General features: G+C 43.7%; 1 protein-coding gene across 4 annotated transcripts in view; it reads right to left on the bottom strand.

Annotated features, from left to right (window-relative positions):
• SNX13 (sorting nexin 13) overlaps nt 1–8,635 on the bottom strand; it is a 153,417-nt gene extending 144,782 nt beyond the window's left edge. For all 4 annotated transcript variants that reach the window (XM_024219713.3, XM_024219717.3, XM_024219715.3 and 1 more), the window contains exon 1: nt 8,441–8,635. In XM_024219713.3, coding sequence (XP_024075481.2) covers nt 8,441–8,452 — 12 coding nt within the window. In that variant the 5' untranslated portion in view covers nt 8,453–8,635. The remainder of the gene's footprint in view (nt 1–8,440) is intronic.
• Nucleotides 8,636–12,367: the final 3,732 nt, after the last annotated feature.

The raw sequence follows: 12,367 nt of genomic DNA, 5'->3' as shown, positions 1-12,367 counted from the left end.
TGCCAGTGTAGACAAGCCCTTAGTGAACTAAGGCCTTTACTTCTAAATGAGATCATCCACTCAGGAGTTTAATGTACTTTAACGAATACACTTTGAAGTCACATCTTTAGGCCTGGTCTATACTTAAATTTTAAGTTGACATAGCTATTGTGCTTAGGTGCATGAAAAATCCACACCTCTGAGCACCATAGTTATGCTGACCTAACCCCTGGTGTACACGCAACTAGGTCAACAGAAGAATGCTTCCATTGACCTAGCTACCATCGCTCAGGGAGGTGATGTTCTTACAGCGATGGAAAAGCCAGTTCCATCACTGTACTTCACTACAGAGATATTCCAGCATAGCTAGGGCACCCTAACAATGCCACTATAGTCCCATAGCGTAGATACTGTTTTAGTTAATTTGGCTTAACTTCCTGTGTAGATAAGCCCTAAGGCAGGGGTCGGCAACGTTCGGCACGCGGCTCGCCAGGGTAAGCACCCTGGCGGGCCGAGCCAGTTTTATTTACCTGCTGACGCGGCAGGTTCGGCCGATCACGGCCCCCACTGGCCGCGGTTCACCGTCCCGGGCCAATGGGGGCGGAGAGAAGCCGCAGCCAGCACATCGCTCGCCCGCGCCGCTTCTCACCGCCCCCATTGGCCCGGGACGGCGAACCGGGGCCAGTGGGGGCCACGATCGGCCGAACCTGCCACGTCAGCAGGTAAATAAAACTGGCCCGGCCCGCCAGGGTGCTTACCCTGGCGAGCCGCGTGCCAAATGTTGCCGACCCCTGCCCTAAGGGTATACCTACACTGCAATGCAAGCCCAGGGTTAGAAGAATAGCAGCTACACTCATTTGTAACCCAAGAATCGTTGAACCCTTGGTCCCTACCTGGGATTCTATCATAGACTTCCATAACTGCATACTTCACAAGCTTAGTAAGAAATCTTGTGCAAAATGTGAAGCACACAAGGAAGCATGCAATTTTCAGAGTGTCATAATTCAGTCAAATCAAACCTAATCTTCACCAGAACACTTCTCAAACAGCATTATTTTCAACCACGTTTCAATTTTCTATGCCCAGGTGTTTCAGCTGAAGAGCTGTTCAAAAATTATTTATCAAGAATTTGTAACGTCAAATCCCACATACGCCCACACACTTTTCACAACTGAATAAACAGCTCATCTGTTTTTGCACAAACTTTAAATAAAGGATCCCTTTTTGGCAGAACCCAAGCCTGTAAAATTTCATCCTGAAATAATGAAGAGTTTCAGAAAGTTGTAAGAAACTATAAAGGAGACTGGAATGGAAACCACTGAATAATAAAATAATAATAATATAATACATAGAGATATACCTATCTCATAAAACTGGAAGAGACCCCAAAAGGTCATCAAATCCAGCCCCCTGCCTTCACTAGCAGGACCAAATACTGATTTTGCCCCAGATCGCTAAGTGGCCCCCTCAAGGATTGAACTCACAACCCTGGGTTTAGCAGGCCAATGCTCAAACTGAGCTATCCCTCCCCCTGAAGTACTCAAACTGTCAATATGTACAAGCTTAATTGAGACTACTACACTGAATAAAGTTAAGACAATGGAGCTACTCACAGTACAGAAATTCAAACATATGCAAGTCTTCGCAGGATTTGGAGCCACTCTAGTCACTGCTGCTCTCACTAGAGCACTTACAAATTATATAGTGCTTTGCAAATATTAAATACATTTTAAGATATCTGCAGCACAGATTTAATAGAAGGAAAAAATGAGCTACCGCATTTAAGTCTACAGCATTTAGATTCCAAGATTCCAAGGCTAGAAAGGAACATCGTGATAAACTTGTCTGACCTCCTGTATAACACAGGCTATAGAACTTTCCAAAAATAATTCCTACAACATAGCTTTTAGAAAAGCATCCAATCTTGATTTAAAATTGCCAGTGATGAAGAATCCACCACAACCCATGGTAAGTTGTTCCAAAGGTTAATTACTTTCGCTGTTAAAAATGTATGCCTTATTTTCAGTCTGATTGTGTCTAGCTTCAATTTCCAGCCATTGGATTGTTATAGCTTTCTCTGCTAGATTCAAGAGCCAATTATTAAATATTTTACACTGTAATCAAGTCACCCCTTAACTTTCTCTTTAATAAGATAAATAGATTGAGCTCCATGACTCTTACTGTAAGGCAGTAGTCTCCAAAGTGGGGTGCACAAGAGGATCCTTCGGGGTGCGCAGCAGTTCGGGCGGCTTTTTTTTTTTTTTGCTTGAGGCGGCAAAAATGGTAGAGCTGGCCCTGCGGCGCGGTAGGGAGCGCGTGCTCAAAAAAAGTTTGGAGACCACTGCTATAAGGCATGAAGTATCAGAGGGGTAGCCGTGTTAGTCTGGATCTGTAAAAAGCGACAAAGAGTCCTATGGCATCTTATAGACTAACAGCCGTATTGGAACATTTGACGAAGTGGGTATTGACCCACAAAAGCTTATGCTCCAATACGTCTGTTAGTCTATAACAGGGGTCAGCAACCTTTCAGAAGTGGTGTGCCGAGTCTTCATTTATTCACTCTGATTTAAGGTTTGGCGTGCCAGTAATACATTTTAACCTTTTTAGAAGATCTCTTCCTATAAGTCTATAATATATAAATAAACTATTGTTGTATGTAAAGTAAATAAGGTTTTTAAAATGTTTAAGAAGCTTCATTTAAAATTAAATTAAAACGCAGAGCCCCCCGGACCGGTGGCCAGGACCCAGGCAGTGAGAGTGCCGCTGAAAATCAGCTCGCGTGCCGCCTTCGGCACGCGTGCCATAGGTTGCCTACCCCTGGTCTATAAGGTGCCACAGGACTCTGTCGCTTTTTACAGATCCAGACTAACACGGCTACCCCTCTGATACTTGACACCATGCAAGGCACTGCATTTAGCCGTATGGAGTGGAAATCCATCAACCTCATAAAGAAACTTGCTTTTTTTGACGAAGTGGGTATTCATCCATGAAAGCTTATGCTCCAATACGTCTGTTAGTCTATAAAGTGCCACAGGACTCTGTCACTATAAGGCATGTTTTCTAATCCTTTAACTGTTCTCTTGACTCCTCTCTGAACCCTTTCCAATTATCAATATCCTTCTTGAATTGTGGACATCAGAACTGGTCACAGTATTCCAGTAGCAGTCGAACCAATGGCACATGTAACCTCTCTACTCCTACTCAATATTCCCGTTTATGCATCCAAGGATCTCAATAGCCCTTTTGGCCACAGTGTCACACTGGGAGCTCATGTTCAACTGATTATCCACCATGACCACAAATCTTTTTCAGAGTCTGCTGGCACAGTTGAGGGCAACTGCATCTGTATTTCCCCTCAGTGGACCAGCCAGGTCACCCACTCTCAGGCTTCCAGCTCCGCAGCTGTTGCCTCTCTTGAGTGGAGACACGCATTCCTCTCCCTTGTCACCAGGCTATTTCCAGGCTGCCCAGTTCCCTCCTTCACCATGTATTTCCCAGCACAGGTTTCCCAGGGATGCCTGCTTGCTTTCTCTTCAGAGACTGTTAGCACTTGTACTCACTACAGTGATAAGGTAACCACACAGCACTTCCTAGGAAAGCCGATTTTATTAAGTTAAAAAGCATTACCGAGAAAACATATTAAAAACGTTAAAAGAATGTGCATGCATGCTAATAAGCTTACCAGAATTAACCCCAACCCTAAAAGACTTGCAGGAGCTAGGATGACCATATTTCCCAAAGGGAAAATGGGACATCGCTCAGTGCTGGTCCGACGGCACCCTCCCACCCCACATGTAGCTGGTCCGAGCTCTGCTTCCCACGCCCCCCACGCCCTACACACACACACACACACACACCCCCCCAAGACTGGGGCTGGCATCGTTGCTTACCTGAGCCCTGCCTCTCTCCCTGCACGGGGCTGACATGGCTGCTCATTCCCCTCCTGCATATTCCGCCACACCGCATTCCACTTTTGTGTTAAAATAAAATAAAATAAAAAAAGTGGGCATTTGTCCCATTTGCTCTTGCCAACTGATCAAGTCAGCAAGAGCAAACAGGACAAACACCCACTTCTGCCAAAAAAGTGGGGACAGCCAGGACAGGGCTTAAAAAAGGAACTGTCCACAGCAAAAGGGCCCATATGGTCACCCTAGCAGGAGCAGTCCTTCAACTCCCCTATGTAATGGGATTCCTTGCAGTTACCACTTCATCACAGATTCAATCTCCTGAGTATCAGTAGGCTCAGTCCTCCAAACCTACCCTAAGCACTGTGGTCTTTTGTGGATAAGAGGTCCTGTCTGATCAGGAAGAAGGCCATGAACAAGTTTAAATCCAGGCTATTTATCCAAAAACGCTTTCGGTGTCTGTTGGTCCCTGGAGAATCCAGTTTGAACTAGTATATGCATACCTTTCAGGAAGTGTGGGGCAGATGTAGAGGGCTCTTCTCTGAAGATATTACCACATCTCCCCTTAATCTCCCCCTGCTGTTCTTTTTAATCTTTTCATGGAAATACATACAATTGCACCACAACACAGACCATTGCATTTTTAATAATTCAACATAGTTAATTCAGGATACTGCAGGAAGTTGTTTCTCTGGATAGAGTTCCCCCATCCTATAAGTATGGCCTACATTCTTTGTTCCTGCATGTATATATTTAGATGTAGTAGTATTAAAACACATATGGTTTTGTTGTACCCAGTTTACCAAGTAATCGAAATTGCTCTGTATCAGTGACCTGTCCTCTTCATTGGACAATTTTTGTGTCATCTGCAAACTTCATCAGTAATGATTTTGTTTTCTTCCAGGTTATTAATAAAAATGTGAAATAGCAGAGGGCCAATAACCAATCCCTGTGGGATTCCACTAAAAACACCCATTCTATGATGATTTCCCATTTACAATTAAATTTTGAGGCCTACCAGTTAGCCAATTTTTAATCCATTTAATGTGTGCCATGTTAATTTTATATCTTTCTAGGTCTTTTTTAATCAAAATGAGATGCAGTATCAGGTTAAATACCTTACAGAAGCATGACTATATTTGTCATTACTAGGCCAAACTATACAGAATATTTGTTTTCCCAAAAGAAAAGGCATATGGGTACATGACTGTCTAAATAGCATCCACATGAAACACATTTTATAAAGCAGAATCTAGTGTCTGCTTAAGAAGAGATATACTATACTTGGGCCACATAAAGAATCATATTTTTAGAGTAGTATCTATAAAAAGCATCATGAGTGTAGCAACATAATCCCAGAAATGTTAAGGAAACAAAAAAGCAACACTAACAATAATTTAAAGTGGGTCTGTTTGGGGAAAGTAGGGGGGAGAAAAGGGTGCTCACTGACAAACTGATAGTTTTCTATTATTCTTATAAATATTATTTAAGAACATGAGTATATGAATGCAAATTGAGCCTTAAAAGTGTTTTTATTATTTTGATTAAATGTAAGTAACTATGGACTATTGAAATTGAAGGAGGAATGATGCTTCTACCAAAAAAAAAAAAAAAAAAATCAACCGAAGGTCAAGATGAATCATCTACATAGCACTTACAAACATCTCCTCTGACCCCAACATCAAGTCATATGTTTGGTTCAAAGGTTATGTTTTGTTTACTTAGCAAAATAATTTATACTTTTTAATTTTACACACTAACTTCACTTAAGGTGAGCTTCTCTTAAAGTTCCCAGTTTTTGATACCGCCTGAAAATTTTAGGGAGTTTGGCAAATAAAAAGGCACAAAACATTGCTGTCACTTACTGATTTCCTCTCCAGTTAGAAGTCTTCAGCAATGGCCTCTTTATGAAACTGATTATGAGCAGCATGAAGCAGCCAGTGGGGAAACCTGGAGCTGTATGAATCTCTTTTAGTATATAGTATTTGTGAATAACTCTTTTCTTGGTAGGATTTTAATCAGTAAATCAAATTTAAACCCGAAGCTTGAAAAACTGATAATCTTTATTCGTTTTGGGTAGCATTCTTCTTCACTTCACAACTCAAACTGGAAAATATTATAAGCAACTATTAGTATGAATTCTGATGATGTACCTTAAAATATCACCAAGAGATACCACAAAAATCAACAGAACAAGTTTCAACCTCAAAGCTGCTCACTGCTATTATAGGAACTCCTCAGTAAATCCTTTTAGATATAAAGCCCCTTGGATATAAGAGCATGCTAAATATGAACTTGGTACTAATCATCCACCCAAGATTGTTAAAATCTGTGCTAATTTAAAATAAATACAATCTGAGGTGATATGGTTTTACTGCTGAAATACTGCACATAACATATTACATATACACATCACTTATTGACCATTACTCAAAGTAGTCCATTTACTCCAAACAAAATACCACCAAATAGTTCATGTTCAAACTAGGATTTTTATTTTACACGTATTATTTAGTCTGCAAGTTCTTGTCCTGTTACATTAACATGAACATGTCCCACAAATACTGCACTGCACCTTCCCCACCCAGGAACTTACATTTCAATGAGATAAAAGGATATGCAAATCAGAAGCTTAAAATATCCGTTTGCCTTCATGACCAATAAAAATCAGATGCTTCAGGTGTCAAAAGGCAGCGTCACTTTCCTTTATACCATTTTCCCTCACACACAAGAACACGTGACAAAATTTAACTGTATATTGTTTAGAGGAATTAGCCTCTATCCCAGGGGCCTCAAACATGTGGCCTGTGGAGTTATTTGCTGTGGCCTACCAAGCTCTCCGCACCGCCCCCCCTCCAAAGTTATTTCCTAGAGCACCAAGATCCCCTCACCCGCTGCCCCCCAGCGCACCACATCCCCGCTCCTCTGCCTAACTCCAGGCGCGTCCCACTGCCAAACAGCTGTTTTGTGGCGCTTAGTGCTTTCCAGGAGGGAGGGGGGAGGAGCGGGGAGCCGCGCGCTCAGGGGAGGAGGCAGAGAAGAGGAGGGGATTTGGGGAAGGGGTTGGAATAGGGGGGGGGGTGGAGTTGGGGTGGGGACTCTGGGGAAGGGGTTGTAATGGAGGCGGGGAAGGGGTTGTAATGGAGGCGGGGCCTCATGGAAGGGTGGAGTGGGGTCAGGGCGGGGGAAGAGGGAGGCTTTTGTACCTTTATATGAAAAGGTGTCAGTGATGCAGCCCTCGGGCCAACATACTAGTCCTCATACAGCCCTCGTGGTGATTTGAGTTTGAGATCCCTGATCTATCCCTTCTTTGCAGGTAGGTGTACTTAAATGACAGACCAGAATATGAACAGGGACTATGGAGAGGGATCATGCCTTATAAATGTTTGTACACTAAGCACATTGCTGGCATTCAGATAATCAATAATCCTTTAAAGAAAGGAAACTTACAAACATATGAAACCTATATCACTTAAAGCATTTGATAAACTATGCCAGACATCAGATTGCACTCCCAGCTTCTTGGTGCAGCAGTCATATCTTTTCTGTGTTTTATACAACACCAAGCACGTTAATGACACTCAGGGCTTGCCTGCACTTAAAACGCTACAGCAGCATGGCACCACAGTAGCACTTCACCATAGACACTACCTACACATCAGCATAGGTAATCCACCTTCCTGCAAGGTGGTAGTTAGGTGATGGAAGAATTCTTCCGTTGACCTAGCACTGTCTACATGGGGATTTAGAGTGGTTTAACTATGCTGCTTAGGGCTATGGATTCTTCACATCACTGAGGGACGTAGTTACGCTGACCTAATTTTCTAATGTAGACCGGGCATCAGATACTTTGGATTTACATTATACTTTACGTGCTATAAAAAAACATTACCTTATGCGTCAAAACACACTTGTAAGGAAGGCAAAACTCCCCAAATTGTCACGGGGAAACTGAGGCAGACAAGTTACAGGAAGTGCCTACAGCCATACACCAAGGTAACAGCAGAGCAGGATTGGAACCCAGGAATTCCTGCTTCTCAGCCCTTTACCACAATCAGCCTCGATGTCCAATTAATAAATACAAAAGTAATTAAGGCAAAGCATGTACTAAGCACACAGTGCACCAGGGATCCAACACAGGGTGCTTAACAGAGATGGGGTCCTATTGAAGCTGAAGGCCAATCGTGTGGGGCTGGGGGAGGCACTTCGATCTCTGGACTAGGCTGAGGGATCTCGGCCTCTTAAATGACTAACGCCCAAAGCAGGGGCGACTGCGCTTCATAACAACACAACACCCCAGCCCAGACCGGGGCCGGCCCAGCGGCTCCTCCGTCCCCCAGCCGGAAGGGACTAATCGCCGTTACTGGTCACCGAGATGATTAACGATGGTGACGGGCTGAGGGGGCCCAGCTCCTGTGCCGGGCAGCGCAAGGGGACGGGAGGGGCTCTCAGCCCAGTCCGGGGCTGGGGGGTGGGAAGGGGGCCAGGCCCCGGGGAGACCCGCACAGCGGGAGCTGGGGAGGGGGCTGCTCCTCCCGGCCTCGGTGGGCTCTTACCTCTGCTAACATTATTGCCCCGCTGCGGACTCTCCCGGCTCTAGCCCCGCTGCATGGTGCCCGCAGCAGCCCGGGAAAGACTCCCCCGCTCCGCTGCACGGCGGGCGCTGCCGGCTCCCTGCCGCCCTCCTCAGCGGCCGTTTGCTGCCCTCAGCCTCGCCGCTGCCTCCGCAGCTCGGTCCGGAGCGGCCGCCATCTTGGGAGGGCTACGTGAGCCGCCGCCGCCGCCGGCGCGCCCGCCCATTGGGGCCGCAGGATGCGGAGACAGGGAGCCGCCCCCACCTGGCCTATCTCCTTCCCGGGCCTGGCCCTGCGCTCCCCACCTGGGCATGGGCGCGACGTGACTAGAGCAACAGCCACCATAGGGGTCGCTCCCGTGCGGGGCAGCCTGGGCTAGTCAGTCAGGGCAATGGCCAGTGGCTCTGAGGCAGCACCAGTAGCCGGGGAACTTAGGACCCAGCTTGGAGCTAGGGCCTGCGCTGGGAAATGCACCTCAGTGAGCAGCGCCGTGTTCGCCCCAGCCTAGCCCAGCCCAGGGGTTGAATACAAACAACTTCGTGGATGATGATGGTATATGGGGGGGGTCTTGAAATGTCCCACGTGTCAGCAGCTGGGGGGGAGGGGGGAATGGTTTGATTGGGGGCTTGCTCTCGCTCCAGAAAGTGGGTCTTTGTTTTACTAGCTGGCTCCTTTTGGGTTGGTCCTGTTCCTGCTGAATTTCGCTTGCTCGCTTAGCTCACGGCTGTCTGCAGGTGCAGCTGGATCTGAGAAACGCCTAGGTCAGGACAGCAGATCTCCTATGGGGTTAACTGCTCTCTGGCATCAGTTTTTAGGGCAGCAAGTATTTTCTTAGATGATCAGCACACGTCGGGAAGCGGGGAGTAAATTGTGTAAAACTTTCGCAGATTTTGCTGCACTATTAGGAAAGCAGAAATATAAATGTATAAAGTATTGATATCTTGCTCTTGCAAAAATACACACGTGCTTAACTTGGCCCATGTTAATAGTCCCACGGAAGTCTGTAGGAATGATCCCCAGTTCCGTGCATCAGTCTTTGCAGGATCAGGATCTTAAATTTCAAACAAAGACAGCATGTCCCTGCTTACAGGGGAATCTGTCTAGACAGTTCCGTATTTGTCCAGTTTTATATGTACTAAAATTAAATTATTAAAACATTCAGTTTGTACTGAAAGCAAAACTCCATGATCCCTGGCAGATCTTCAGGTCTATGAAATTAGGCATGGGTAAATAAAGTGTAGAGGGGAGTGGATAAAGGCTTATTGCATCACAGGTCTCATATGATGTGCATGAAGGGAGAAGTAGTAGTAGAAGTTAGTTGTAAGGGAAAGCCTGGAACCAGAAATGGAAGAGCTGAGGGGACTTTATATTTGGTCTAGTTTGGACTTGGGAAGGGGAGGAGACCTGTTTTCTTTATAGTAGAGGGGGGAGTGAGAGTGGGTAATGGAGAACTCCCCTAGGACTACTGAGTACTAGAAGTTGGTTAACTTATCTGCTGCTTACATTAAGGTTTACTAATAGCGTGTTGTCAACTCTTGCAAGTTTTATCATGAATCTTATGATAATTATTTTTGTCCTAAAGCCCCAGTTCCTGGAGTCATGTGAATTTCAGCTTTCATTAAAAAAAAAAATCTAGTCCTCACGGCTGCAGAGAAAAGCTTGAAAAGGTGAACCCTAAAAGTTAAAAACCGGAATGCAAATTAAAAACCCAAAATGTTGTATTGATTTTTTTTAATCATTATTTAAGCCACATTTCATGATTTTTGAATGCTTGGGCTTGGCAAATACTGTTAATACCTTCTCTGAGTGGATACCTAGGAGAAGCCCAAACCATTAGTAAACAAGATGGTTGTTAACAGTAACATAGGATGTAATAGTCTACTTTATAGCTATTACAACAAATTCATAAAGTAATTGTTCAAAAATATTCTGCCATGAAAGCTGTAAACTAACAATAGGTATTCCACTGCATCAGGCATTTGGATTTTCTTTACATATTATAAAAAAAGGACATAAAAGAATTATTATAGCGTAATTTTCTTTCACACAAAGGACATTTGTTTGGCAGAACTAAAAAAATTATTCATTGCCGCAAGTCTGCATTCACAACATTCAAGTCTTCATCACATATCTAATTGCATTCAGCCAATTACCTGCACCATGCTTAGAGACAATTCTGAAGGAAGCAATAGTATACCAGAGTGCTTGGTAAACCATCAGTTGTGTAATTATGCAAAAACGAGTGTGAGCACATAGTCACATAGCTATTTTTATATTGGTTGTACCCAAATTAGTTAATATCCACAGGCTGCTGTGAGTGTGTTCTCTATGGGTGAGGTATAGAACCATCCAAATGATAAGATAAATTAATGTTTATAAAATTTCAGGAGAAACCCTGTGAGAAACAGGAAGTGCACCTGTGGGGATTAAGTGAACATATATAGAGAAAGGTTCATTGTGTTTTGCTGTAATTGAATCATAGATGGTGTTCTAGTAAAATGGATACTTTGTGATTAGAATCAATTCTCTCCTCTTTCTGCATCTTGAGCACCGTTAAGAGCACAGAGTGGGATTTTCAAAAAAACCCTAAATGAATTAGGAGCATAAGTCCCACTGAAGAAGAGAAAACACTTTTGAGAACCCCACCCTAATTTCTTGAGTGTGCTAGGTGCAGAAAGCATGTACACTTTGTTCTTATAAAACAAAACATACATTTGAAAGTCAACAGAACTTGTGTTTCTAACTCATTTAAGCACTTTTGAAAATCCCAACTGTCAATGTTACAAGAGTAGAATATTAGGCTGGGCAACTGTACATGTTACTGTGTCAAATGTCCCAAATTCTGGAACAGTATCCTTAGCCTCAAACTTTTTTGTTGGAGGGAGAGGGGGGAAGGAGCAAAAACAGCCCTTACCTTATGGTAAGATTTTTTTTCTCCCCTCTTAAGTGTATATATATATGGTATTGTGATATGTTATGCGCACACACAGGAAAATGTACTTCAGAGATTGTCAGTGACATAATAATCTTGGTTTAGTTGAACAAACAAACTCAATCTTCCACTCCTCTTCCTTCTCATAGTACAAGTAGCACTTCCTGACTGAGCTCAGTGCAGATGGATGGGAAGCTTGAATTGGCCTCAACACAACATGTATCATTTTCAAATTGTTGAACCCAAGTTCAGTTATATAAATGTTTGGTGTTTTTTTTCTTGTCATTAAAAACAAATCCTAATTAATACTTTATGCCTGACTTCTTCAAACTTCTGCCTGACAGCTGGCAATGCCAGACAACGTGCTGTGCAGGGAACCACCTAGCATTCTTGTACTGATGCAATGAAGCTACTGAATAGTATATTCACTACTGTTCTTTATCCCTATATCTCAGAAGGATCCCGTGGATGTGAAACATCAATATTGATGCGAAAATGATTAGCTATGAAAGTTATAATATTGTATTCTAACTTTAGGTTATTAGTAGTCTGACTTCAGAAGGGAAGAATAATGTGGCTGCAAACAGCAGAAAGGAGGCTGCAAGAGAGGGCAGGACCACAAAGGCATTTACACAGTGGAACAGGAGACAGCCTAGCAGAGGAGTTATTAACATGGAGCAGCAGTGGGAGAATGTGGTGGGGAAGAGAAATGAAGGTCTGGGAGGGGAGTAGAAATTGAGGGATTAGGAGAGGAAGGCCTGCTGAGATTAGAATTGAAGTGTAAGGAAACGAGAGAACTTCATTTGCATGGGTCATTGGTAGATTATGAGGAGTTGTGTAGTGAGGTTCTCCTGGAATGCAGAAATTTACATTTGCACATCTTATGCACATTTTTTCCAGCTTTTTCCTGTGGCAGTATAAGCCAGTCTGGAAACAAGGCCATTCACACTAGATAAAAGGATGACAATATGGATGGT

This window comes from Terrapene carolina, unplaced genomic scaffold (assembly GCF_002925995.2).
Source record: "Terrapene carolina triunguis isolate 2854851 unplaced genomic scaffold, T_m_triunguis-2.0 Scaffold84, whole genome shotgun sequence".
Classification (NCBI taxonomy): domain Eukaryota; kingdom Metazoa; phylum Chordata; order Testudines; family Emydidae; genus Terrapene; species Terrapene triunguis.
Note: the sequence above shows the minus strand (reverse complement) of the source record. Positions and strands in the feature narration are given on the sequence as shown.